At 39.9% G+C, this 27,995-nt stretch overlaps 1 protein-coding gene across 3 annotated transcripts in view; it reads left to right on the top strand.

Moving 5' to 3' along the window:
- The first annotated feature begins 1,025 nt into the window (after positions 1–1,025).
- Positions 1,026–27,995, top strand: part of SAP130 (Sin3A associated protein 130) — a 59,584-nt gene continuing 32,614 nt past the window's right edge. For 2 of the 3 annotated variants that reach the window (XM_043991813.1, XM_043991815.1), the window contains exons 1-5: positions 1,026–1,168; positions 4,988–5,105; positions 21,129–21,364; positions 26,271–26,429; positions 26,997–27,108. In XM_043991813.1, the coding sequence (XP_043847748.1) occupies positions 4,994–5,105; positions 21,129–21,364; positions 26,271–26,429; positions 26,997–27,108 (619 nt within the window). In that variant the 5' untranslated portion in view covers positions 1,026–1,168; positions 4,988–4,993. The remainder of the gene's footprint in view (positions 1,169–4,987; positions 5,106–21,128; positions 21,365–26,270; positions 26,430–26,996; positions 27,109–27,995) is intronic. The other variant, XM_043991812.1, reaches the window with a different exon arrangement.

Here is a 27,995-nt window from a genome sequence, read left to right as displayed (position 1 = left end):
AAGCCTGTATAAATGCTATCATCATCATTATTATGACTACGACTAATGCTACTACCAAGCCATTCTTTGGCGAGGTCATGCTGCGGAAAAAGTAATAACTGTATTTAACTTGAAAGGTGTTGAACTGCTTAGGCTTCCAGAGCTCTGACACACCCCAACCCTTACAGAAAACTTTACTGAACTTCAAAAACGTGGAGGAGACAGGATTTAGTCTCTGTACTGGCTAGGGCAGGAGAGATAAAACAACTCGGAAACGTGTTTTCTCAAGAGCAGGCTAGAGGAGCAGAGGATGTATCTATCCCCTGCCTCTGCTTCTAGCACAGCAGAGCCGGTGCACCGGCCCAGCAAGGCATGCACCGGTTCCGGGGAGGCCACCTCCGGTGACAAGCATGGGGGAACCCTGGCACCCACCACATGCAACAGATCCCGGTAGATAACGAGGATACATTAAAAACGAACCCTGCAACAAAGCTCAATGAAATGGCATTGAGAGCAAATCCTCAAGCTTCTCCACCTCCTCTACTCCAACTCCCCCTCCCCATCTGTCCTTTAAAGGAAACCGTGGAATGGGGATCTTTTGGAGTCTCATCTCCCCACTCCCCCTTATGTGCCCCGCCATGCAAGTGACAAATCCAGGGACCGCGGTTAGGGGGCCTGGAGGAGAAGGCGGAGCTCCAGCTCTAGATCCGGTCGCCTTTTCTCGGCTGGGGAGGAGGAGGAGGGGGTAGCATGAAGCGAAAAGCGGCTCGATTAGAGCCAATGGAAGACTGCAGAGGGGGGCGTGACGAAGAGCTGGCGGCAGTACCCGCCCTTTCGCCCACTCGCACCCTCCCAGTCCCGCCCCCTTGCCGTGAAAAACTACAAGAACCACAATGCCTTACCACCCCGGGCTGGGACATCCCTCCCCTGACGGTCCCACCTTCTGGCTAATGCCGCACTCTCAGTGGCTCGACCCGCAGTGGGCGGTACCAGCCCCAACCAATGGGCGGGTGTCTCGGTGCGGCGGCGGAAGCGGCGGCGCTAGGTTGAGAGGAGAGCTAGCCGCGGCCGCCGCGGCGGGTCCAGAACCCCAGGGACTAAGACGCCTGAGAGGCGCCACCAGGAAAGGCAGAGAGCAAGACAGAAAAGGCAGAACGGAGGAGCGGTGGCTCCACGCTTCGGACTCCAGGTAGTGGCGGGAGGAGGGGGATCCGGGGAGGGGGCGGGGCAGCCGGGCCGGGCCAGGGTTGCGGCGTCCGCTCTCCCGAGGGTCCCCTGGGAAAGGTGGCCACGACGAAGCATAGTCGGTTTGCTCCTTCGCCTGGTACAGCACCGCTTAGGAAGTTGTGGAGTCCTGTCAAAAGCCTGGGGTAGGGCGGTTAGTCCCGGCAGTTGAAGCTGCGAGGAGCCTCTGCCCCCGGCTTGGGGTGCCCCGCGGCAAGGAGGCGGGGCCTGGGCCTTGGGCCGACTGGCTCTGGGATGAAGGCTTTGACGGGCAGAAGACGGGGAGATTGGCCGGGCGGGGGGCGGTGGCGGAGGCAGTTTGGCTCACAGAGCAGTTTAAAGTGACTATCTACATCCGGGACCTGCGCCCGCCGCTTTCAGACCCAGGCAAAGGCGGGGCCTCCCTCCCCGCCCCCCCGACCTTTCTCATTGGACAAGCCGTCTCTTTTCTTCTATTGGTCGCGGGGTCGTGAAATTTGGGTAGCCCTGCCAGAGGCCCTAGTTTGATTGGTCGAAGTTCGATAGGAGGGTGGGGCTAGGACGCCAATGCTGATGCTGGATTGGCGCCCGACCCCGTGTGACGCCTTCGGCGCGGGGCCAATAGGCGGGCGGTGGGGAGGGGAGGGGCAGGTTCTTGGGGAGAAAGCTGGAACCAGATCCTGAAGCTGCACTAGTAACCGGGGTGTTTGCTGGGCCGGAGCCGGTGTCACGGGGATCGAAAGGCTGTATTGGCCATGGGGAGGGGGCCCTCCTTTTTCCTTCCTTGGTTCCTTTGTGACTCCGCTTCTGGGACTAGGGACTGATGTAAAGAAGAGTGGGCAGAGGTTGGAAAGAAGCCTCTGGGGCAGAAGGCATATAGGCAGTAGGGTAAGGGAGCTAGTTATCTTGGAGAGACCTGTACTTGCTCTTCCCTTGCTCTAAGAGCCAGGCTGGAGGACCCTAAAGAGAGGAGGCGGGACAGCATTGTCATCTGATCGCATTGATTGGTTTGGGTGGGGAAGGAACCGCTGAGCATTTGGAGTTAAAAGTACAGTGGAAACGAATAGAAAGATTTTAGAGAAGAGGTGTACCTTCTCTAGGATAAGGATGAAGGGAAGGAAAAAGGAAGTCTATAAATCGAGGTCTTTGCAGGAAAAGCCGTTGGCTGATCCCTTTTTGGTCAATATGAGGTGTCTCCTTATAGGTGTACCCCTCTGCACCATGAACCTTTCAGTGACATTGAGGTATAAAACTCTTTCCTGTCACGTTCTTATTTGCAAAAGGCTGCTTTTCTTAAAAAAAAAAAAACATGCATTTTTTTTAATGGGTACACTAGCAAAGTGTGCTTCCTATATATACTTTCTTTTAAAGTGGAAAAATCCCCCACCTAGTTATGGTACCCCAGTGCAAATGGAAGTACATGAACTAAGATCATCGGTTATTGAGAGTTGTATTTTAGGTAGGATCTATATGTAATATGTTTGTTGGGAAGCCTGGATTTTATATCCATTTCTCCCAACTGAATGACTCTACCTATTAATTTTTTCATATTGTTCAAAGGAAGTACTTTTAAAAATGAGTTGCCATAATGTCTTTGAATGAAGTTTAGTTGTAAAGTGTGATTAAAAAATTTCTAGTAAAGGCTTAAATGATTTGCTTTTGCTCTTGATATTTGCAAATTTATAAAAAATCTTGAAAGACAAGAAAGAGTTCTTAATTGATTAGCACTTCATAAGATGCCTTGTGCCTTGTGAATACTTCATAAAGTTTCAAGAATAGCTACTTGTTGATTGTTAAACAGAAAAAATTATTGAAGAATCTGTTGTGTCCCTCCCCACCCCCAAGTATTATTAGCTGGAATTGTGGCTATACAGCCTTTTTTTGCAGAAATTCCTACATTAAGCTAAATATACCCAAAAGTCCTATATGTTGTCCTTGTATAATTCTTATCTAAGAAACCTTAAAGATGATTTGAAGGTGTAGGAGTTAGCTAAAAGCATAGATGACATAAAACTGGGAGTGGTGGCTTATCCACTGACTTCCAGGATGAATCCAAAAAGATCTTAGCAGGCTAAATGTAAAGTTTGTTTTGTTTTGTTTTGTTTTTGTTTTTTTGCAGGGCATTGAGGGTTAAGTGACTTGCCAGGGTCACACAGCTAGTGAGTGTCAAGTGTCTGAGGCCGGATTTGAACTCAGGTCCTCCTGAATCCACTGCGCCACCTAGCTTCCCCCCAAATGTAAAGTTTTACACCCAGGTTGAAAAATAAATGTTCCTAGTACAAGGTAAGGGAGATATAACTAGGATAGTTCATTTGGAAATGGTCTTGCAGGAGAGACTTAGTTGACTGCAGGCTTGACATGAGATGATAGGGTGGTATGGCTATTAAAAAAGGGTAATATGGTATCTATGAGTAGTGAGCTGAGAGTACTGCTTTACTCTGTCCTTATCAGGCTTCATGCCATTGTCAGTTCTTTTAGGAAAGATATTTTTACCTAGAAATCATCTAGAGAAACACAAGATTATTTGATGAAAGACCTAATATCGTAGCATATGCACATTTCTGGAATTGAAGTTATTTTTTCTGGAGAAGACTTAAGAAGGACATGATTATTGTAGCTTCAAGCATTTGAAAGGCTGACCCATAGAAAAGGGAATAGACTTCTTTTCCTTTGGCCCAAAAGTCAGACCTAGGAATAGTGTGAACAAATGCAAAGAAGTGGATTTAAATTTGATTTAAGGAAGAACAATAAAAGCTATCTCAAAAGTAGAATAAGCTGCCTCAGGAGGAAGTAAAATCGTTTTCTGGAGGTTTTAAAGCGAAGCCTGGGTTACCATTTGTTGACGATGTGGTAGAAGGGATTTTTGTTTAAGTTGAGGAGGGATTGGATGAGCCCTGAGTTCCCTTCCACCACTGAGATATGTGAGTCTGCATTATAATTATTGAGAAAAGCAGGAAGTATTAGTAAAAATATTAAAATTCTAGTTTTGACATTAAAAACATTTTTGTTAGGGGCAGCTAGATGGCACAGTGGATAGAGCACTGGCCCTGGAGTCAGGAGTACCTGAGTTCAAATCCGGCCTTAGACACTTGACACTTGCTGGCTGTGTGACCCTGGGCAAGTCACTTAAACCCAATTGCCTCACTAAAAAAAAAAATTATTGGCATAGGTAGAATAATTTCTGAATACTTCTTGGTGAATTTTAAAATAAAATATTTTTGCAAACATGCCCCAGAATAGATAGGTCCTTTAGATCCCTTTATGATAAGAAAAATGTTACTGTGATTTGATGAAAGATAAATCATGGAATTATCTATGGGTAGCTAGGTGGCTGAGTGATAGAGTGTCAGACCTAGAATTAAGAAGACCTGAGTTGAAATCTGGCATCAGATACTTACTAGCTGTGTGGCCCTGGGCAAGTCATTTAGCCATCTTTGTTTCAGTTTCCTCATCTGTAAAATGAGCTGGAGAAAGAAATGGCAAACTGTTCCAGTGTCTTTGCCAAGAAAACCCTAAATGGAGTCATGAAGATTTGGACAAGACTGAAATGACTGAACAATAGTCATAAATGAACCATAGTAATTTGTTAGCATTTTTCTACTTGGTTGTAGAAATTCAAGTAGCATTTCCCATTTGAAAATTATGTAGTTTTTCAGCTGATATTTTGTCTAGCTGAGATAAGTTATTTAGTTATTCTAACAAGTAAAGTAATGTCACCTTAAGGCTTAAGCTCAATAGTATCAACTGTAGAATGTGTAACATCTTGCATCTCAAGCTCAGATTTGTAACAGTTTGTATTTTGCAGGTGGAAATGAGTTCTCAACAGTTTCCTCGTTCAGGAGCCCCTTCTACAGGCCTAGGCCAGCCTCCCTCACAAATTTCCAACAATGCATCTACAGGGCTGATAAACCCAACAGCCACAGGTAAGATGTTCTTAAGTGTTCTCTTATTTGCCTTAATAAGCTTGCCAGTTATAGTATTCAAAATTAGGCAAATTCTACAGCCAGGTGATGTAGTACATGGAGTACAGCCAGGAAGGCCTTAAATCTAGCCTTAGACACTTATTAGCTATGTGACCCTGGGCAAATTACTTAACTTTTATGTACCTCAGTTTCCTCATTTGTAAAATGGGGTTGGTACCACTCTGGGTTGTTTTGACAATCAAATGAGATAGCATTTAAAGCACTTTGCAAAAGAAATATATAGAATATAGAAATGCTATCATCATTATTATTTTGTCATTTGTAATTAAGTGAAATAAGTAAAATTTACAAGGCCTCAACTAAAATTCAGTTCCATAAACATTTATGAAATGCTTACTATATGCCAGATGGGAAGGGTAATGGTATAACAGATAAAGAGCCAGGCTAAGGGCATTGGGTTGAAATCCTACCTCTGACGCTTGCTAGCTGTGTGACCATGGACCATTTAAGCTCTCAGTACCCCAGGCAATACTCTTAACAGTCTGAGAAGAGGTACTGATCTGTATTAGTAGGAGAGGAGGTACTGATCCATATTAGTAGAGCTAATATTTAACATCTTCCCTACATAATTAAGATCTTGGCAGTTCAAAAAGTAAAAGGAACCAGGAACATCCCAAGCTATGTTCTAGGGATACAAAGACAAAACAGTCCCTACCCTCATGGAGCTTTGGGGTTATAGCATGTCCATAAATAAGTACCGTAAAGGAAAATTCAGGGGAGAGAGAGAGAGAGCACTTACAACTGGGAGAGGTAGGGAGGAATTGAGTAGGGCTTCATTGAGGCGGTGGTTTCTGAGCTGAGTCTTGGTAGAAAACAAGGCTTCGTTGCATCTCTGTTTTATATCTTCCTTTCATATAGCCTTCTTTATAGTATTTTGGTTTTTCCCCTTAAACGTAAAGATAGTTTTCAACATTCATTTTTATAAGATTTTGAGTTCCAAATTTTTCTCCCTCCCTCTCCCCTTCCCAGAATGGCAAGCAATCTGATATATATGTACAATCAAATTAAACATCATACATCCTTGATAGACATGAAGATAATTGAGTAGCTTTCAGGTTTTTCAAGCCTGAAAAAAATTCATTCAGCATATTTGGGTGCCTGCCCTATCATATGCTAGGTACTTTGGGAGGTAACATATCTAAGATTAAGTCCTCCTCTCTAGAAGCTCGCACTTTCGCAGGGGAAAGGTAACAATAACTACAACATAAGGCAGTACAGGCAGTCTCTCAACTTCTAGGTATTCTAGATGTTTTTTGCCTTTAAGTAACTTATTTCGAATTCAAAAAAATGTTTTCTCATAGCAATAGTGTTAAGCTGTCAGGTCAGCAAGATCAAACTTGCTACCCACCTCCTACTAAAGAGTTCATGGACATGGTACATGGAGACATCTATGTTTTTGGACATGGATAATTCCAGAATTTATATTGTTTGATGATGCACATTTGTCACAAGGGTTTTTTCTTTCTTTTAATTGGGGGAGGGCAAAAAATAGTTTTTTGTTCATTGAAAAAATTTGTCTTCCTGCAAAAGCCTATTTAACCTATAAAAAGTGTGTTCTCTGAAAGTGTATTAATAGTATTATAAGATGTAGCCAGCATGTATTACGGTGTTTCTGTTGGAATCAGAGTTCTATACTAAAGTGATAGGAATACGTCTGATGTATCTGGAGTGATGGGATTGTAGACTTCTTGCTCCCTCTCTTCCCGTTGTCCCACCTACCAAGCATGGGAATGAGGGGGTCCCTCAACTCCTAGCAGCTAGTAATGGTTCTCATGGCCTGAGTTCCATCAGGGTGACATCTGAGATTAGTAGTAAAGAACAAGGACAGTGGCTCTGTGGGATGGTTTAGTGAAAAGTACAAAGCCTCTGGCCAGAAGGGACCTTTAGAATACCTGTTCATCCAGACTGGTTCATTGTCACCTGGGTTCTTTTATTCTGAGGGTACCAGGGATTGGTTCACTGCTCCTCCTTTGGCTTGCTGGGGAATAGCACTCCTGTATTCTGTATTCATGAAACATGTGCATAACCTTTCTGAGGTTTTCGGAGGTTATTTTTCCTTACCACTAATAACATGAAACAGACATTATTACCCCTAGAGAAAGACTTAAAGTTTCAGATACCTGATAGTGGAAGTATGAACATTTAGTATAAATGGGATCTTGGAGGGAACATTATTATAACAACAACAGTGAAACAAACATTTATAAGCTGTTTGTAAAGTGATATATCTATTTTAGCTATTTTGATTTTTATTCTTTCCACAATGCTAGAGGGTTAGGTGCTATTATTATGTCCATTTTACAGATGAGAAAATTGAGGCAAAAAGAAGTTAAGTGACCTGTTCATGGTTTTAAAGTAATTGATGTAGGACTTCAATTCAGGTCTTCCTGACTCCCAAATCTAAAACTGTACCACCTATCTGCCTCAAAAATATTATCATTTTATCCATAGTCCAACCACTTTATTTTATAGAAGAGAAAACAGGCCCAGGGAGTTGAAGAGATGTGCCCAGGATCATTTAACTAATTAGTAACCAACCTAGCACTAGAATCAGGGTCTCCTGATTCCTAGATGAGTGCTCCCCATTCTCCAAGGAAACAAATCTGCCCAGCAGAGTATGTTAAGTGGCACAGCTTTGGTACATGTGCCATGGGTGAAGGGTTCTGACTCTTTAAAGGGCTGGCCTTTTAGAGCCTAGAAACCAGAATGCTAGAGCCCTAGACCACTCAAATTACTTGCCTTTTAGGGAAAAGGTTAGCCTGTACTACATGGAAGATACTGCTTCTGCACTAGTAAGGAATGTATATCAGGATGGTTTCTTGAGATAAGGTCGCCTATGTGTGATGAATGTGATGTGAGTAGTATAACTATTGTTACAGGAGTAATACAAGGAAGAGAAGGATTCCTTAGCAAGGTTCCCTTCCAAGAAGGAGCTAATTCTGCCATCTCCTTTTTTCTCTGAAATGGTATTTTCTTCTCTGCCACTTAGGTGCCACATGAAAGCAGGTGAGGTGGTAGCATTACAATGTAATTTCTTTCTTTTTTTTGGTAGGGCTATGAGTATTAAGTGACTTGCCCAAGGTCACACAGCTAGTAAGTGTCAAGTGTCTGAGGCTGGATTTGAACTCAGGTCCTCCTGAATCCAGGGCCGGTGCTTTATCCACTGCGCCACCTAGCTGCCCCCTAGGTGGTGGCATCACAAAGTAGACTAGGGTATGCCCTTTCTTTCCATGGGAAGAATGTATCTCTTTTGTTGCTAGTCATGCTGTCTCATTTGGAACTAGGGCTTTCGTGGGAGGTAAAGCCTAAAATTTACTGCTTATAGAACATTAGTAGATGGGAATAGTCACTGCTTTCTAAACCTGGACTCATATCTATCTATTCCATTGCATTTTTAGGACATTTTTCACACTGACTTGGAAGTGACTGATTAGTGTTTGATCACTAACTAAGGGATACTTCTAGCTATTGTATGTACACCTTCCTCATTTAGAGGGAATCCTATCTATAAAATTATATAGACAAATGGCAGAAATTACTGAGTCCATTTCTTTAAATATATTTGTGTGAATTAAGCACTTCTGCCTAAATGATTATTCATAGAATTAATGGCATATGCTTTAGGAAATTACAAATAGCTATAGAGAGGATACTTATACATATGTAAAAAATGACAAAGTTCTTATTATAAACATGGTTGGTGATATTTTGACCCTAAAGTCTTTGGAGTAAGCTATGCTTCAAAGAACAAAGATTTGAGTGCGTGTTGTGTACAGAGCACAGGGATAGGTACAGTGAACGTTTTCCACTTAGCAGTAATATACACATTTATTTATTTATTTATTTAAAGTTTTGAGTTCTGAATTCTATCCCTCTCTCATTCCCTCCCTCTCTACCCTCCCCCTCCCCAAGGTTGCAAGCAATCAGTATAGGTTATGCATGTGCAATTATGTAAAACATTGCCATATTAGTCATTTTACATAAAAAGACTCAAGTAAAAAATAAAGCTCAAAATAGCATGCTTCAGTCTGAGTTCAGTCAATATCAGTTCTTTCTCTGGAGGTGGTTAGTATGCTTCATCATTAGTCCTTTGGGATTGTCTCAGATCATTGTTTTGCTGAGAGTAGTTAAGTCATTCACAATTGCTCATAGAACAATACTGTTATCACTGCACTATGTTTTCCTGGTTCTGCTCACTTCACTATACATCAGTTCATATGAATCTTTCCAGGTTTTTCTGAAACCATCCTGCTTGTCATTTCTTATAGCACAATAATATTCCATTACAATCATTTACCACAGCTCATTCAATCATTCCCCAATTGATGGGCATTCCTTCGATTTCCGGTTCTTAGCCACTTCAAAGAGTTGCTATAAATATTTTTTGTACATTTTTTTCTTTTCTCTTTTTCACAGTTACAATTGTTAACTGTTTCCCTCCATTCTATTCTCTTCCCCATGAGATTTACTCTATTATCTATCTATCTTCTTTCACCTTATCCCTCCTCTAAGGGAATTTGCTTCTGACTGACCCCTCCCCCAATCTTCCCTCCCTTCTTTTACTTCTCCCTCCTTATCCCCTTCCCCTCCTATTTTCCTGCAGTGTTAGATAGATTACTCCACCCAATTGAGTGAGTATGTTATTCCCTCCTTGAGCCAGTTCTGATGAGATTAAGGTCTTTGAGCCAATTCTGATGAGTGTAAGGCTCATAGCACTAATATACACATTGATGAGTCTCCCTTTTCTTTGCACAATGATGGTATTATAGGCAATGTTTTACCTGGTAGAAACCTCTTTTTTTAGCTATATGGAGCAAATTGGCCTTGTTACTTATAGTATACAGGCAAAAAAGTTCTGTTTATTCAAGTTACTACCTAAAACAAATGGGTTTCCAGAGCTGAGACAGTTATACATCTTATCTCTCTGTAGCCCTTACTCAGAGCCAGCCCAGCTTTCCAAACTTATCAGGATTTCAAGTATTTGATAAATTTACATTTATATATATCTTTATGGTCACATAAAGTTTTCTCATTTGATACTAAATCTCTGAAATCAGCAAAGCAATTATTATCTCCATCTTGGAGATAAAGAAACTACTGCTTAGAGTGCTTGTTTCTTGCCTAAGGTGTTAACGATTTGATTCTGCAACACATACATATTAATTAAACCAACACTTGTTAAATGGGTGCAAAGTACTAGACACTGTTTTAGAGGCTGGGAGTAAAATGATGAATAAGCCACATTCCTTCCCTTAAAGACTTTATGATCTGGAAAGGGATACTAGTATGGAAACAGAAGTAAAAAAAAAGAAAACGTGATTTTGATGTGGGATGGAATTTGGGGTAAAATTGATTGTGAGTAGTCCCAAAAGAATTACAAGACTCAGTGACTCAGTTTCCCAAGTTTTATTGCAATACTGTGAGTAACCACAGGGAGAGAACCAGAAGAGTGGAAAGGTATCTCTCTCGAATAGTGAAAGGAAAGACAGTTATATTTATAGTATGGATAAATTGATTATCAGTCTCATTATAATAATCTCCACCTTGGGGAGGTGCAGGGGAGGGCTTATCCTAATTTGGAGTTCCTGGGGTCCTAAGCCAACCCCTGAGGCGGGTATCTTTTTCTGTGGAGGTGTGTTGTTGGGGTTTACATGTCCTAAGGTGAATCTGGGGACAAATTTGGCCTTTTCTGCGTATGTCTCTTTCTGATTCCCATGGCTAGTTTCAAAATATCTCCATTTTTCATTAGAATTTCTATACCCTTGTCATTTTATCATTGTTATGGTCTTCAGGTCTCCTTGGCCTAGGTCCCTCTGTTCCTGTTATGGGTACTGATTTATGTGGGTATGAAAACCCAGCATCCTACTTGTAAGTTATCCATTAACTGGGGTCTGCTTCCCTTTTAGAGCTTGGGTCTTAGGTTTTTCTGTTAACCCCTTTTTGCTTCCTACATCATTTCCCCCTTTTCATGTACCCCAGGAAAAAGGATGAAGATCATCTCTTCTGTTACTGCTTCCTGCTGAGTGGGGGCAAAATAGGGGCCCACAGGGGGTTTATGAATTGAGGGAGATCTAGGAGCTAGTGTTACAAATGGAAGGACCACAACACAAAACACAAATGATTTACAAACAGACCAAGGGGCAACAGGGGCCCTAATACAAAATAAATCTAAGAGTTCCATGAAAAACTGGACAAAGCAAACAGTTGTAAACAGTTTCAGCCATCCAGGTAATTTCTATACAGCAGGTCAACCTTCAGGAGGTGTTCTGAACCATACAGACTCCGCCTCAGTCCAGGACCGCATTTGCCAGAGAGTTCGAGCACTCTTCCAAGCCTGTAACGCTAATGCAGTAAAATCAGAACTTTATTCTATACCAAAGTTAAATTTGTAAGCATAGCTTCATGTTCAAGTTACCTCACAAAGGATTAGTGAGGGCAGCAATTTTCCAGACCCACCAAAGAAAATTATCCCGTATTCCTCTTCTGACTTTAATATGAGATAACATATGGGTTTAAACAAGTGGTAGTTAACACTAAAGATTTATAATCTCCTCTTTGGTATAGGAAGGGGAGATATCTTGGGGCACAATAGGGTGCAAGGGGACCAGGGCTTGGGTTGACTGGTGAATGGACTTAACAGCTAATCTAGCAGAAAGGTCTGCTCTGTGATTCCCTTGTACTATGGAGTTGGTAGCTTGGTGCCCTTGGCAGTACATAACAGAATTCTGACTGGGCAGATTTATGATAAAACCTGAAATGCATAACTATGTTTCCTAGTTACCATCCTCCCTCTCATCTGAATGGGGAGGAATTTCACTTTCTTCTAAACCAGAAAGATACCCAGTTAATTTAACCTTATCATACTACCATGTAAACATTAGCAGGCAGATAACAAACCTGAATATTAATACACCTTGTTGTTTGACATAAAAAGTGACCACATGGGGTCAGCTGGGTGGTGCAGTGGATAGAGCACTGGCCCTGGATTCAGAAGGACCTGAGTTCAGGTCCAGCCTCAGGCACTTAACACTAGCTGTGTGACCCTGGGCAAGTCACTTGGCCCCAGTTGCCTCACCAAAAAAAAAAAAAGTGACCACACATTTAAACTGAAAACAGTAAGATCTTACATACTTGCATTGTGCTCATTTCTTCTACTGACTACTTGTTCTGATTATAGAAATCTGCTATAAAAGAAAAAGCAGGGATATGATTATAAAGTCAGGATAAAACATCCTTAGGTCTGATTTCAGGTAAAAGTTTCAAGTGACCACCAGTCATACAGTACTAGCCAAATTCAAGGATAGCCAGGTGGGAAGACTTTTTCTATTCAGTAGGAACTCAATGAGCCAAAAGAAGCCTACCTCCAATTGAGTCTGAAATTGTCCTCGGCTTTTTCCCAGATACCTCCACCTGTAAGCAGCACATTCTCTCTTGTGGCATTGATTTGTGGCTTTCTCTCCAGTACTTGCATTACTGGCTTAACCATCCAAATAATTATACCTGAATTCAAAACTCAAAACAATATAAATTACTGTCCCAAAATATTTTATCTTAAATAGCAAACCTCTACTCTCATGAAGTTGCAACGAGCAAAAAAGATTACCAGGGCATACACACATGTTGCTTGGTTTTTCTTTCCTTCTCAGGTTTAAACTTTATCCTGGTGTAAAGATCAATCATTAGAAATTACTTCTGTACAATAAGCAGCCTTATAAATCCTCAGCAAAACCATTCCTTGTAACAAGCTCTTTTCTGGCAAGTTTACAAATTAAAAAAAAATCTAGAAGGCCTTTTTCTGTGTAATGATTTACCAGCTTCCAGTGCTTTCCTCTGTCTTAGAGGAAACAACTAATGTACCTGTTTTTATTAAAACCATCAATTGCTTTTCCAATTTTAACACATATACATCAATTTAAAAGTAACTTTAAAACTCAGCAGTATTCCAATAATATTTTACTTTTCTAATCAAACTCAATTAAAGAATTCACAAACCTTGAAATGGCAAGTGAACACTTAAAGCGGCAGTGTACCTTAAATATACTCCCCCTTTTTTTTCTTCAAGATTCCAAATTCTTTGAACAGTCAGTATAAAATGTCATAGTTTTCTTTCTATTTGCTTTTACCCATAATTTAAAATACTCTGGGCAGTTTCTTAAAATTTTCTAAACATTCTCTCTCTCTCTCTCTCTCACCCACCCACCCACCACTCTGCTCTGGTGCTGTGCAGCCAGCCAGTCAGCCAGCACCTGAGGGGAGAGGGGCGGGAGGAGGGGGGAGAAAGAGAGCAGCAGCACAAGTTACGATTGACTAGCTTTGAAACTTTTACACATTACAAATAGTTGCTGATTTTTTAACCATTCCATTACAAAAGATTTCAAAGTAGCAGCATTTTTTTTTCCAACCAGTTTTTACAATGTTCATCTAAGGCTATTAATGTCTAGCAAAGAAGTTACATCCCAATTCCAAATTTAAAACTCTTAAGTAGATACACACCTGTACAGATATCCAGAAGTCAGAGACTTCTCTTCCCCCTACTTTCAGAGCCTGGCCATTGCTCTAAAAGACTACAGGGGTACAACCAAAAATTCCCCAAAGATTGTACAACACAATTACAACATTTGACAGACATAAATGCATGAGAGAACAAGCAGACTAGCGTCTGCACACAGACAAGCCTCCTGCATCAATTTCAGTAAATTGAGAGGCAGAGGGACCAGTCCTACCATATTTTTCCCTTGACAGACAACATATGGAAGTATTGTATTCATTTCTGGAGGCATAATTTACAAAAGATACTTTACCCCAGGGTATGGAAACCAGGATGATGAGGTGTTGGGGAACCCAGGAGGCTCTCTGTTGCCCCTCTGGCTGAGTTTCCCCTCCCCTTGCTTGGGCTGTGGTTAGGAAGCAGCAAGTCTCCTAGGACACTTTGTGGTCAAGGCCTGAATTCCAGAGACAATGCTTGGCCAGTCTTCCGGGGGTCTGAGGGACTCAGCTGTACAAACTTTGCTCTGTCTAGGCCTAGAACAGGTTCTGACATGTCAAGGCTGAAAGGTTAAAAAATTACTCTTATTCTCTAGAATTATTCCTGCAGAGACTTTATTTGATGAATTTGTGTTTTTTTGCTTTAAATACTGAGATGTCCCAATAATAAAGTGCACACAGCTACACACATAATGTGGTGCTGATGTGTCAATGATTAATCGTCTCTGATCCTCAACCTCCATCAAGGGAATTGAACCCTCGACCCCAACAATGAGGGGCCTCTAGAACATGCCATACCATATTTAAGATTGGTTGAAGGAACTAGAGCAGTATAACCTGAAGAAAAGTCATGAAAAGAACATAGTAGAAGTCTCTAAGTATTGGAAAAGGTATCATGAGAAGAAGGATTAGATTTGTTTTCCATAGTCCCAGAGGGCAGAAGTAGAAGTGGTGCATAGAAGTTGGAAAGGTAAATTTCAGTTCTTTATAAGAAAAAACTTTTTAAAAAATGATGCTTTTCAAAAGTGAATTGAGTTTTCAGAAAAAGAAATTAAAACTCTCTGTAGTCATATGAAAAATTGCTCTAAAAACACTATTGATCAGAGAAATGCAAATTAAAACAACTCTGAGGTACCACCTCACACCTATCAGAGTGGCAAATGTAACAAAACAAAAAAATGTTGGGTGTTGGAGGGGATATAAGAAAACTGGGACACTAATCCGCTGTTGGTGGAGTTGTGAACTGATCCAACCATTCTGGAGAGCAATTTGGAACTATGCCTAAAGGGCTATCAAACCCTTTGATCCAATACTACCACTACTAGGTTTATATCCCAAAGGCATCCCAAAAAAGAGAAAATGGCTTATTTGTACAAATATATTTATAGCAGCTCTTTTTGTGATGGCTAATTTAACATCAAAGGAATGACCATCAGTTTGGGAATGACTGAACAAGCTGTGGTATATGATGATGATGGAATATTATTTGCTATAAGAAATGACAAGCAGGATAATTTCAGAAAGGCCTGGAAAAACTTATATGAACTGACATATAGTGAAGTGAGCAGAACCAGGAGAACATTATGCATAGTGACAGCAATATTGTTTGATCAAGAACTGTGAATGACTTAGCTTTTCTCAGTAATATAATGATCCAAGACAATCCCAAAGGATTAATGATAAAGCATACTATCCAGCTCCAAAGAAAGAACTGATATGGATTGAACACAGACTGTGAAGCATGCTATTTTTCACTTTCTTTTTTTTCTTTTATTTGAGTTTTCTTGTACAAAATGACTATTATGGTAATGTTTTACATAATTGCACCAAAAATAGTGAATGGATTTCTGCTGGGGAATAGTTAAGCAAATTGTGGTGCATGAATGTAGCGGAATATTACTGCATTGCAAGAAACAATGAATATGATGAATTCAGAGAACCAAGACAAGACTTATATGAACTGATGCTGAGAAGTATACGGAATTAGGAAAACAGTTTATGCAATGACTACAACTATATAAGTGAAAACAACAAAACAATAAAAATGAGTGCTTTGAAATTATAATGACCAAAATTGGCCCTAAAGAAGAGATATAAGGATGTATTTTCTTCCCTTTTTTGCAGAGATGGGGGATTGCAAGTGTTGGAGCACTGCATAAAATTTTGATCTTCTTGATATGTTGCTTGGTTTTACTGAATTTTTTAAAAAAAATCTTTGTTATAAGGCATATCTCTCTGGGAGAGAGGGAGAAAGGAAAGGAAAAGGCACGTATTGGGAAACATGGGTGACATAAAATGAAAGATGTTTTTAAAAGTTGTTCTTTACAGGGCCCCTAGGTGGCGCAGTGGATTAAACACTGGCCCTAGATTCAGGAATACCTGAGTTCAAATCCGGCCTCAGACACTTGACACTTATTAGCTGTGGGACCCTGGGCAAGTCACTTAACCCCAATTGCCTCACTAAAAAAAAAAAAAAGAAAGAAAAAAAAGTTTAACAAAAGAAGGAAATGGGTTGCTTTGGGAGAAGGTGTTTTCCCCCTCATTAGAACTCTTCAGGTAGAGGCTACATTACTCATGTCAGGGATTTTCATTCTTGTTAAAGATACATGTTGGTACAGATAGCCTCTGAGATCTAGGTTACCTACTGTATTTGTGACTTTGTGAGCTATAATCTTTATTAGTGTATGATATATACACAGGAGAGGTCAAAAAAAAAAAGACTGAGATTGATTGAAATCCAGGATTTGACTGACTTATGACATATGAAGCACTCTTTCCACTATACCATGTTGCTTTTCCACAACTTGGGTCTTGAATAAGTCTCCTGACTTCTCTTGGGTTCTGTTTTAGTTAACTGGGAAAAGATAAACTTAACCTCCAAAGGATAGCTCAGTTCAGCCAGTGATTATTAATTTCCTCCTCTATATTAGGTACTGAAGACAAGAAAGTCCATCCTCATGGAGCCTAGTAGGGCAGTTGATAGACTCAAAGAATTTAGCCTAAAAATGTTTTATTTAAAAAAAAAAGCTTTATTTTGTGCTTGAATTCAGGGATATGTGTGTGTGTGTGTTTTTCAAAGAGTGTGGAAGGGAGACTAGTTTGAGGCCAGTGGAGTCATTCTGTGCATATAACTTTACCAGAAAAATAGAAATTGGCAATTTCACATACAAGTTTTGAGGAAAAGTTCTGTTTTAGTAATAAGAGGTTTAAGAAAGCAGAACCCACAAAGGAATAAGAAATGTGATCTCACTGAAGCTGACTTTTTTCTCTAATAATGCAGATCCCAATACTTCTCTGCCTACATGCCTTGTATAACTCTTGTCCATTTCCTCCAGTAAGTTTTCCACAGGTCTACTCAGTGTGGGCTCTCAATCAGTAATGTTTGGCTCTTCCTAAGTGACTTGCACAACTTCTCTTTTGCTCATACATTTCTTTAACATCCTGTAATTCCTGGTTTGCCACCTCTTGCATCTATCATGGTCCTCTTCATTACCCTTTGGGTGACCCTCAATTTCAGTTTTTTTGTGGAAGTTCCTTGCTAGATTCAAAGCCATAATCACAATACTATCACTGGTCTCTATACCAAAAAATTAGGTTATGACAGAAGTGAAGAGAAATTACATTAATATTGAGTGCCTCCTTTCTCTACAGGTACTATAATAGGCTTGTGGAAGATAGGAAGAAAAATAAGATGTCGTTCTTTGCGGGGGTGGGGCATTGGGGGTTAAGTGACTTGCCCAGGGTCACACAGCTAGTCAGTGTCAAGTGTCTGAGGCTGGATTTGAACTCAAGTACTCCTGACTCCATGGCCGGTGCTTTATCCACTCCACCACCTAGCTGTCCCCCCTTTTTTTGTTGTTCTCCCCCCCTTTTTTTAATAAGATATGGTTCTCAAGGAATTTATAGTTTGAGTTATGTCCATTAGTTCCCTAAAAGGCTTATCATCATAAGTGCCAAATGAATATTAAAGAAGATAAGTACAAAAAGGATGAGCATCATTTAGACCTTTCATCAGATACTCTGGCATTTCTGTTCAGTCATTTTTGGGTACATATCAGAAGGCATGGTGGACTCATACAACTTCAAAATAATAGCTGACATTTGCATTATATAAGAATAACTGGGGGCAGCTAGGTGGCTCATTGGATTAAAGTACTGGCCCTGGATTCAGGAGGACCTGAGTTCAAATCCGGCCTCAGACACTTGACACTTACTAGCTGTGTGACCCTGGGCAAGCCACTTAACCCTCATTGCCCACACCAAAAAAAAAAAAAAGAATAACTGAGGGTTTTACATGCCTTGTTTTATTTAATCCCCCCATAGGAGCCATGTGACATTAAGATTTTTCATTTCTTTTGTGAGCAAATTTCAGATCAATATCTAATCTAAGAATTACTTGGGGGAGCACTGAGAGTTTGAAGGATTTGCCCAAGGAGACACAGAATTAGTATGGGTCAGAAGTAGGATTTAAATTCAGGTCCCTACAACACTTATTTCACCACACTAGACTTCTAGCTTTTCTTAACTTCCTATGAGTTTCTCTAAACGATTCTAGAACTTATTTATATTTCAGTTTTTCTCATTTCTTTTGGGGGTAATAGGCAAGTTTCAGAAAACTTGTTTTTTCCTGTCACTTATTTTCAAGATTGCAGCTCAAATAAAGCCACTTTCCCCCCTTTGCTTTCCCCATTGCTACCTAATTAGTGGATTTGTTAAGTGATAGAGAGACAATCCTTACCTTCCAGGAGTTTACATTTTAACATGGGAGATGACAAAGCTAAGAAAATGCTGGCCTAGGAGGTGAATTTTGGTCTAGAGAGTCAGCAGTGTATGATAAGTGTCCCCTCCAGCCTGTGCAAAGGGCACCCTATTTCCAGAAGCTACAATAGTATTAATTTGATTGATCACTATTCCCAGAGCAAGAATTGGAAAGTGTAAGGGTACACACTGCAATTGAATGGGAACATGGCTGGATTAGATAACTGTATGAGATATGAAGTAAGGATAGTCTGATCCAGAGTCAGATATAGTGACTTTTGAGGCTGCCCTTTTCTCATCAATCCTGACCACTTACTTAGCACCATGGCTTGATGTATTAACTTCCCTAGGGCATGCCCTTTTCCCTAGTCTTAAACCACTTATAACATATTTGTATTTTAATTATTTTGTATGTCTTAGCTCCCTAACTAAATTATAAATTTAAAATTTTTTTTTCTTTTGGGGCAGCTAGGTGGCACGGTGGATAGAGCACTGGCCCTGGAGTCAGGAGGACCTGAGTTCAAATCCAGCCTCAGACACTTAACACTTACTAGCTGTGTGACCTTAGGCAAGTCACTTAACCCCAATTGCCTCACCAAAAAAAAAAAAGTTTTTCTTTTTTAATTCTGAACTCAAACACCAAATAAAATTAGTATTTCCATATACAAAATAAATGAGTATTACATATGAAGTGGTGAATCTCTGTGTACAACTTGCTTTTTCTTTTCTTTTTGGTCATTACATTGATCAGAGTTCTTAAGTCTTTCAAAGTTGTTTGTTTTTACAGTGTTACTGTATAAACTGTTCATTCTGTGTCAGTTTATATGTCTTCACAAGTCCCTACAAACCTTATTTTCTTCATTTCTTATGAAGCAGCAATATTCCATTACGTTTTTGGTTACAACGTTCTTGAGGACAATAAATGTGGTTTGTAGATTTTTATATCTCCCATAGCACCTATGTAGTAAGCATTTAATAAATACTTGTTGAATGACAGTGTTCTAAAATTACACTTTTTAAGAGTTCAGGGTATTTTTCCTTGTTCTAGGATATAGGAATTTATCAAATATATCTGCGTTTACCTTATCTGTAGAGTGGATGATTTTAGACTATATTAAAAGGTTGTAATTTTTGCTCCATTTATATATGGAAATTTACATCCTCTTGTTTTCTTTTTGTTTCCCTTCTCTGTATCTTTTTCAGCTCCATTGTGTTTTTCTTATGTCATATCTTTTAAATATTACAGTGTAGTGCAGTGATTAGAGTACTAGACTTGAGTCAGAAAAGCCTGTCTCAACACTTACCAGCTGTTTGACCCTGGACAAGTCATATCAACCTCAGTTAACTCATCTGTAAAATGGAGATAATAATAACACCTGTCTTATACAGTTGTTGTGAGGATCAAATCAAATGAGATATTGTAATTAAAGTGCTTATATCATGTGTGAAGTAGTTATAAATCATTTCATATACATTAACTATTAAATTATTAATGGTTTTGAATATAAGTAGGATGCTTTGGCTTGATAATACTTTATGCAAGTATTATTTTGCCATAAATGGATAAAAGATTTAAGATAGTAAAACATAAAAACCCTGCATAAGAGTATTAAAGAATAAACATTAAAATATATTAAGACCTGCCTTAAGAAAATGAGTTTCCTATCTTTGTCAAATATCTCTTGTGTAATTTATAACATTCTGATTTTTTTCTACAATAATTTTGGAGCTCTTCATGAATATAATCGATTATACACTCAGACTTACTCTTACATCCTGCATGAGAATATCCTAGTTTCCTATTTTATATATAGACTAAAGAATTTATTATTGGTGTTATTTTTTACAATATACAATTTTAAAAAATAAGATGTATTCTTCACATCCAGAAAAAAGAACTGTGGATTCTGAATGCAGATTGAACCACACTGTTTCTACTTTAGTTTTTGAGGTTTTTCCCTTTTGTTCTGATTCTTCTTTCACAACATGACTAATGGAGAAATTTTTTCAAAAGTTGTATTTGTTTTATTTTTAAGTCATTGTTGGGTATAGACCACGCAAACACACACACTCTGAATCTCCCTTTGTAAGTAAAAAAGGGGAGCAAAACTAATCTATAGAGTGACCACCGCAGATAGTGGATACACATCATTTGACTCTCAGAACCCCACACATCCCAAGGTAGAGGAGGAAGAAGAGAAGTTTCATTATCTATTCTCTGGGACCAAAGGTAGTCATTGAAACAACTCCGAATTTATCTTCTTTTTACTATTCTTAATGTTTACATCAATGATTGTGCACATTGGTAGAAATTCTTCTTTTAAATATGTTTTATTTATGCCTCTTACCTTTACATTGTAGTCATTTCTCACCTACCTCTCGAGATTGAACATTACTGTAATGGGCTTTAAGCCCAGAAGCCATTTCTGTCATAATTTTCCGTAGTTTAAATTGTGAAATGTTTCCCAAGTAACAAATGCCCATGGTGTAGAAATTTTAAACTAGGCAAAACTGAAAAAATATAAATATGAAAAAATATTAATATGATGTTCTGTTAAGTTGGTTTTATTGTGAAGTGGAAAGATTTCCAAACTGTTTAGGAACTGAGCTACTTGGCAGTCCTCAAACCTAATTGGAATCGCATGACAGTATTCATTGATTTATAGAAAATGTAATGTAATGCTAGAGAAAACTAATTTTAACCTTTAATGTCTTTATTAGTTAACGATGAATCTAATCGAGATTCAGAAGTCACTCCCAGGGAGCACCTGGGTTCCAGTAGTTCTCTACAGTCTCGTGAAGAAAAGCAAGAGCCAGTTGTGGTGCGACCTTATCCACAGGTCCAAATGTTGCCTCCCCACCACGCAGTACCCTCTGGGGCTCCGGTCACTGTCACAGCCCCACCAGCACATCTGACTCCAGCAGTACCACTTTCATTTTCAGAGGGACTTATGAAGGTAACTGAAAAGAAAGGTTCAAATTTCATATTGAACCATAACCAGAAAACAGACCTATAACTTTTAGCAACCACCCAAATGTTTTTAGACATGTGCCCTCATGATCATCACCAACTTTTCCTGAATGCTCTGCAGTGTTTGTTTTTTTTGTGCTGCTTGGCAATTACACATCAATAGGTTTTTACCAGATGTTTTCCATGATTGATTTTTAAGTTAAGTTCATTCTCTTAATTTCCACATCTGATGGCCTTTTATCAGTCCTCATCTTTCTGGCCATTTTTTAAAACTGTTGATCATCCTTTCCTCCTGGCTGCTTTCTCTCCTCGAGGTTTTTATGATACTGTTACCTCCCTTACCTGTTACCTGCCTAACTCAGTTTTCCTCTTATTTTCTTTTGCTGTGATCCATATTATTCTGTTTAACTGTGGCTATATTCAGGCCTCTGTCCTGGGCCCTTTTATCTCTACATACTCTCAATCAGTCAATTATAATTTATTAAGCACTGACTATGTGCCACTTAAACAAAGCACTGGGGAGACAAAGAATGGAAAAGCACAGCTGTCCCTGCCCTCAAGTAGTTTACATTCTAATGGGGGGATATTATATAAAGAATTATGTACATATAATACATTTACAGAATGGATGGAAAGTCATCTAGAGGTAAGGCACTAGCAGCCCCCAAGATTTGGGAGAGATGGGAAGGCCTGCTCTAGGAGATGGAATTTGAGCTGAGCCTTGTATAAGGCCAGGAAAACTAAGAGACAGGAAGGAGAACATTCCAAGAATAGGAGATAACCAGTGCAAAGGCAGAGACGGGACATATAATGTCTTGTTCAGGGAACAGCAAGGAGACCAGTATCACTGGATTGAAGATACATAGAAAGGAGTAAGATGTAAAAAGACTGGAAAGGTAGGAATGGGGTAGGTTGCTGTGGGCTTTAGGTGTAAACAGAGAAGACCTTAACTTGATCTTTAGGACAGCAGGGAGCCACTGAGTCAAGAGGTGGGTGTGTGGCATGGACACATGGGGATGTAAGTTCTGGGTTAGACCCGACTTAGGCCAGTGTCAGTTAGTTTAGGTTCAACATAAGAAGAATCTGACACTTGTAGATTATTCAGCAGTTAACAAAAAGAGACTTACTAAGACATAGAAGAAGAAAGAGGTGCTTTGAGGACATGCTGAACTGATTCGGTGGAGCCAAATTCCCTTGGCTAAGTAGCCCATCATGGTCTGCTGTGCAGCTCCTTGTGGCTGTTTTGTATTCAAGCAACTAGGAAGTGATGTCAAAAGCCTAGGCCTTTGGTCCCCTGAGCCAGTCAATTTCAAGGATGATTTTAATACTTTTTTAAAAAGGAAAAACAGGTGTAACTTTCTTGAAAGAAAGGGCTGGGATATCGCTCCTATGGAGCCTAAAATTCTATCTGTAATGTTTTTAAAAATCTAATGTGTGGTCACCTGACCTGACCCCAGTGTGAGGGAGAAACTGTCTAAGATTTACTGATCAATTCAGCAGGAGTTTAGGTTTTTAAGTATTTAAAGTGTATTAGAAGTTAGTGAAGAGAGAGAGATTGAGAACAGATTTTTTAGCTTAGATCTAGCCAGAGATAAAACCTTGCCTTTCCCTAACAACCCATGTGGAATTCTCTGTCCACCACCAAACCAAAGTCCTGGACCAAAAGAGCCTGATCCTCAGCAGCTTCTCCCAGAAGCCCTCTGTGAAACAGCAAGCAGGGCCATCCACACACACACACACACACACAGCTCCAAGCTCATTGGCTGGTAGCTTTGATTGACATGACTACAGGCGGTTCTATAAATGTAACTTCCAGATGCCAAGTCACATTTTTTCTCCTCGGGGCAGAGCTCTGATTCTCACACTCCCATTAATGAAAAATGTTGTGAAGGTAAAAATGACAAGATTTGATAGTCAATGAGATGTGGAGTGATTTCAAGTGAAGATAACACCAAGATTATGAACCTTGTCACTGGGAGGATGGTGGTATCCTCAACAGTAATATCAAAGTTGAGAGGGCTTTGGCGGAAAGAGTTCTGTTTGGACATTCCTGGGTTCAAGATGCTACTAGGTCATCCAATTTAAGATATCCATAGTGGACCTGCAGTTCAGGAGAATCAAGTCAATAAGCATTTATTAAGTACCCATTATATACCAGGCACTATGCTAAGTTCACAGTCTAATGGGGGAAGCAAGATGAAAACATCTGTGTACGACCAAGATGCAGACATGATAAGTTAGAGATAAGCTCAGAATGAAGGCACTGAGGTTAAGAAGAACTGGGAAGCCTACTTGCAGAAGGTAAAACTTAAGCTGAGACTTGAAGGAAGTCAAGAGATGGAGGTAAAGAGGGATGAGACGGTGAGGGAGCTTTAAGAAGAGAGGACAATATTTTGTAATTGTCCCTGTGGTGAATGGGATAGGGAGTTGATTGGAAAGTTATAAAAGGATTGCTTTGCTACAGTAGAGTCCAGTTGAGATGATATTAATATAAATTTGTAATGTACCACATTTGCATAATTTTGTGGCTTTTCCCAGCCATGTACAGAAGTGTATAAATAGGAGTGAAGGAGATGGATGGTGGGAATCATCCAGGATTGACAAAGTGCAATTTGCTTTATGAAAAGAGAGTAAGGGAAACAAGAATAGATGGTTCTTGTTTTTAAGTTTTCTCAGTTGTGTCAGTCTTTCCATGACCCTGTTTGTGGTTTCTTGACAAAGATACCAGAGTGGGTTGTCATTTCCTTCTCCAGCTCATTTACAGATGAGGAAACTGAGGCAAACAGGATTAAGTGACTTGCCTAGGATCAAACAGCTAGTAAGTGACTGAGGCCAGACTGGAACTCAGGAATAGGAGTCTCCCTGACTTCAGGGCCGGTACTCTATGTGCTGTAACACTTAGCTGCCTTGATAGTGCAGACATTAACCAATTCACTAAAGAATCAAGATTGGGAAGAGAGGAGAAGGTAGTCAGTATAGCTTGAGAAAGCACTAAGGGGTGAAGGAAATTGAGATCATGGTGGGGTTGAAGAACAGGTTAGAAGTTATGATTTAGAAGGAAGGATGGAACAATAAAAGATTATAATCAGAAAAAGGAATTTGGGAGTCATAAACATAGAAATAGAACAACTATGAGTGATAGCAAGATCAAGGGTTGACCATCTGTGAGCAGCTTCAGTGGGATGTAGGAGGTCATCAGAATTGAGTAGTGATAATAATAGCTATCATTTATTTAGTGTTAAAAGGTTTAACCAGGGGCAGCTAGGTGGCGCAGTGGATAGGGCACCGGCCCTGGATTCAGGAGTACCTGAGTTCAAATCCGGCCTCAGACACTTAACTCACACTTACTAGCTGTGTGACCCTGGGCAAGTCACTTAACCCCAATTGCCTCACTAAAAATAAAAAAGAAAAGAAAGAAAGAAAAGGTTTAACCAGCACATTACGATTATCTCATTTTATACTCACAGCAACTCTGGGAGATAGGTGCTTTTATCCCCATTTTACATACGTGGAAACTGAGGTTTAGAGAGATTATGTTACTAATCCAGGTCATCCAATTTGTAAGTGTCTGAAGCTGGATTTGAACTCAGGTTTTCTGGACTCTAGATCCATAACTTTGTGTTTAAGTAGATAAAAGAACTTGGAAGTTACAGTATTTGAGGAAGCAGATTTCTTACCTGGTGGTCTTAATGGCTACTGTGGTCATTGTCCTGAATTATAGTTGCTCATCTCCAGGTGCCTATCGAACACATTTCAAACTGGGTATCTCAGAGACATCTCAAATTCTGCATGTGCAAAACAAACCTTTCCCTTAAAACCCATGCTTCCAAACTTTTCTATTTCTGTTAAGGACACCACATTCTTCTATTCACATGCACTCTGTTGCTGACATCTTCAGCTCCTCACTCTCACCCTTATCCAGTCACTTGCCAGATTCCATCATTCCTATCTCTACAATATTTTTCACATCTATCCTCCCTCCACCAAGCAGCTACCACCATATTTGAGGCCCTCATCAACTCTTGCCCAGATCGTGACAGTTGCCTCCTTGTTGGTCTCCCAGCTTAAGATCTCTTGTTCCTCTTCTCCAGCCTTTGCCAAGTGGCTAAAGGGATTTTCCTAAGGCACAGTTCTGACCAGGTCCCTTACTCAGAAAATTGGAGTGGTCCCTAGTTCCTTTAAGATGAAATATAAACTTTTTGGCTGTTGAAGCTCTTCACAGCTTGGTCCTGTCCTGTCTCTCCAGTTTTCTTGTACATTATTCCCCTTCATAGCTACTTCAGTCCAGCCAAACTTGCCTTCTTGCTGTTGTCACATACAACAGTCCCCATCCCCTCTCTGGACTTTTGCACTAGGCATGGCCCTCTGCCTAAGATACATTCCCTCCTTAGCATGCACTACTTCTTAGAGACTTAGTATCTTCAAACTTGGCTCCAGCACCATCTTCTCTGTGAGGTCTTTCCTCATCTTCCAGATACTTGTACCCTCCCTTCCAAAACTGCCTTGTCTCTGCTTTAGTTGTACTTATGTTTCTTCATGGTTTTTGACCAGTAATGTAAAGCTCTTTAAGGGCAAAAATGACTTCATTTTTACCTTTATGGCCCTTAGCACCTAGCATAGATCCTGGCATATATTGAGCAGTTAATAATTGTTGATTGATTGAAGCCAGTGACAACCATGTGGTTGCTTTTTTCAGTTTCTGATGACACCACCTCCCTGAGCATCATTAGCACAATTCCAGTACCCACTGATTCATGTTGGGCTGGAATGGCTATCCCAGTCTTACATACTAATTTAAATGAACTCTGACTTCCCTTCTAACTTTTGATTTAAGGACTTGGATGAAAGATGAATTTCTCTTGAAAAATTATTGATATTATTTCTATTTGCAGCCGCCTCTGAAGCCCACCATGCCGAGCCGTCCCATTGCTCCTGCTCCACCTTCTACCCTGTCACTCCCTCCCAAGGTCCCAGGGCAGGTGACTGTGACGATGGAGAGTAGCATCCCTCAAGCTTCAGCCATTCCTGTGGCAACAATCAGTGGACAGCAGGTTTTTTCTCTTACTGTTTTACAAAATAAGATGCCATTCTTCATTCATTTAGTATTGGTGTGACATATTATATCATATGTCATCAGTAAGAGGAAGATGGAAATATACTTGGGAGATGAAGAGCTGGTAGGAGCAGAAAGGAGTGGCCCATTTTGCAATTGTCTGTTTATTCTTAGCCGGTTGATAGTTATACTCTAGTGAGTCCAAGAGGGCTTCCTAGTTGTAAGAAGAGTGGGCAAGGAAGTGATCAGGGCAGAAATAGGTTGTGTTTGGCCAGGGTGAATACAATAGATTAATAGCAACATAGAGAATGTAGGTGCCTGTGTTTAGAACTGCTGTATCTTACATGTGTCTATATGCATCTTACTAATTAACTAGACCAGAAGCAGTTGAGTTCTTAGAAAAGTTTTTCATCTGAACCACTTAGTAAAGCCTAACTGTATGTAGTACTTGGCCTTTGCACGCTTACTGTCTAAAAGCAATTCTGCTTCACACAAAGGAATTACAGTCAGCCTCTAAGCTTCAAACAAGCACATTAAATACCTCGTTGCTCCTTTTCTATTGCAGGGACACCCTAGCAATTTGCATCATATTATGACCACAAATGTGCAGATGTCCATCATTCGAAGTAGTGCTCCTGGGCCTCCTCTTCACATTGGAGCTTCTCATTTACCTCGAGGTAAATTATGTCAGCTTTTGTCCCAGATCTTTTCGTAGGACAACCAGACAACTATTATGATGGTATGTGGAGTGTTGCACAAAATATCTCAGAGGATTTATTTGAAGGATAATGTTTCTCACAAAAATTGTGTGAGTTCACATGTAAATTCAAAACTATACCACATTTCTAGCATCTTCCTGTTTGTCTTTTGTCCTGAAGTAGTAAGTGAATGAATGGCATAATGTTGTTGTATATATTTTGTATATTTTCAGTCCTTTATAAAATCTACATAGATTATCATCAGGATTGATTTAAATTGATCTTATAGCTTTTTCACCACATAACCTGCTCTCTTCTGGTAAGCACTTTCTGTAGCAGAGAAAGTCAACTAAAAACAGTCCATTTTACTCATTAAAAAATTGTGAGTGATGGTACAGAAGCAAAAAATAAAACAATTTAAAAAGACATTTCTGCAGGCCAGTTTTATTTATAGAACATCCATAGCAGTAGAGGAATGGATTTGATAGGAAGATCCAAGTTCAAGTCCTGCCTCTGTGACACTGTACAAATAACAGAATCTCTCAGTATCTGAGGCAACTAGTAACTAAGCAACCAAGACTAGAAATTGCAGAGAAGGTAGTGGCTTGCATTGGTATAGGGAATTTCCTCACTTGCAGTTTCCCTCTAGAAGTGCAATCATAGGTCCAGTGTCTATCCATAGTAGTTGGTAAATCCTTACCTTTTGAAAAGTAGAAGCATTTTACTATGTTGGACTAGCTAATTCTTTCATTTGGAGATTATTTGTTGTTCAGTCATGTCTGACCTTACATTACCCTATAGACATTGTCCTTGGAATTTTCTTGACAAGGATACTAGAGTGCTTTGCCATTTCCTTCTCCAGTGTT

Source organism: Dromiciops gliroides, chromosome 3 (genome assembly GCF_019393635.1).
Source record: "Dromiciops gliroides isolate mDroGli1 chromosome 3, mDroGli1.pri, whole genome shotgun sequence".
In the NCBI taxonomy this organism is placed as follows: Eukaryota; Metazoa; Chordata; class Mammalia; order Microbiotheria; family Microbiotheriidae; genus Dromiciops; species Dromiciops gliroides.
Note: the sequence above shows the minus strand (reverse complement) of the source record. Positions and strands in the feature narration are given on the sequence as shown.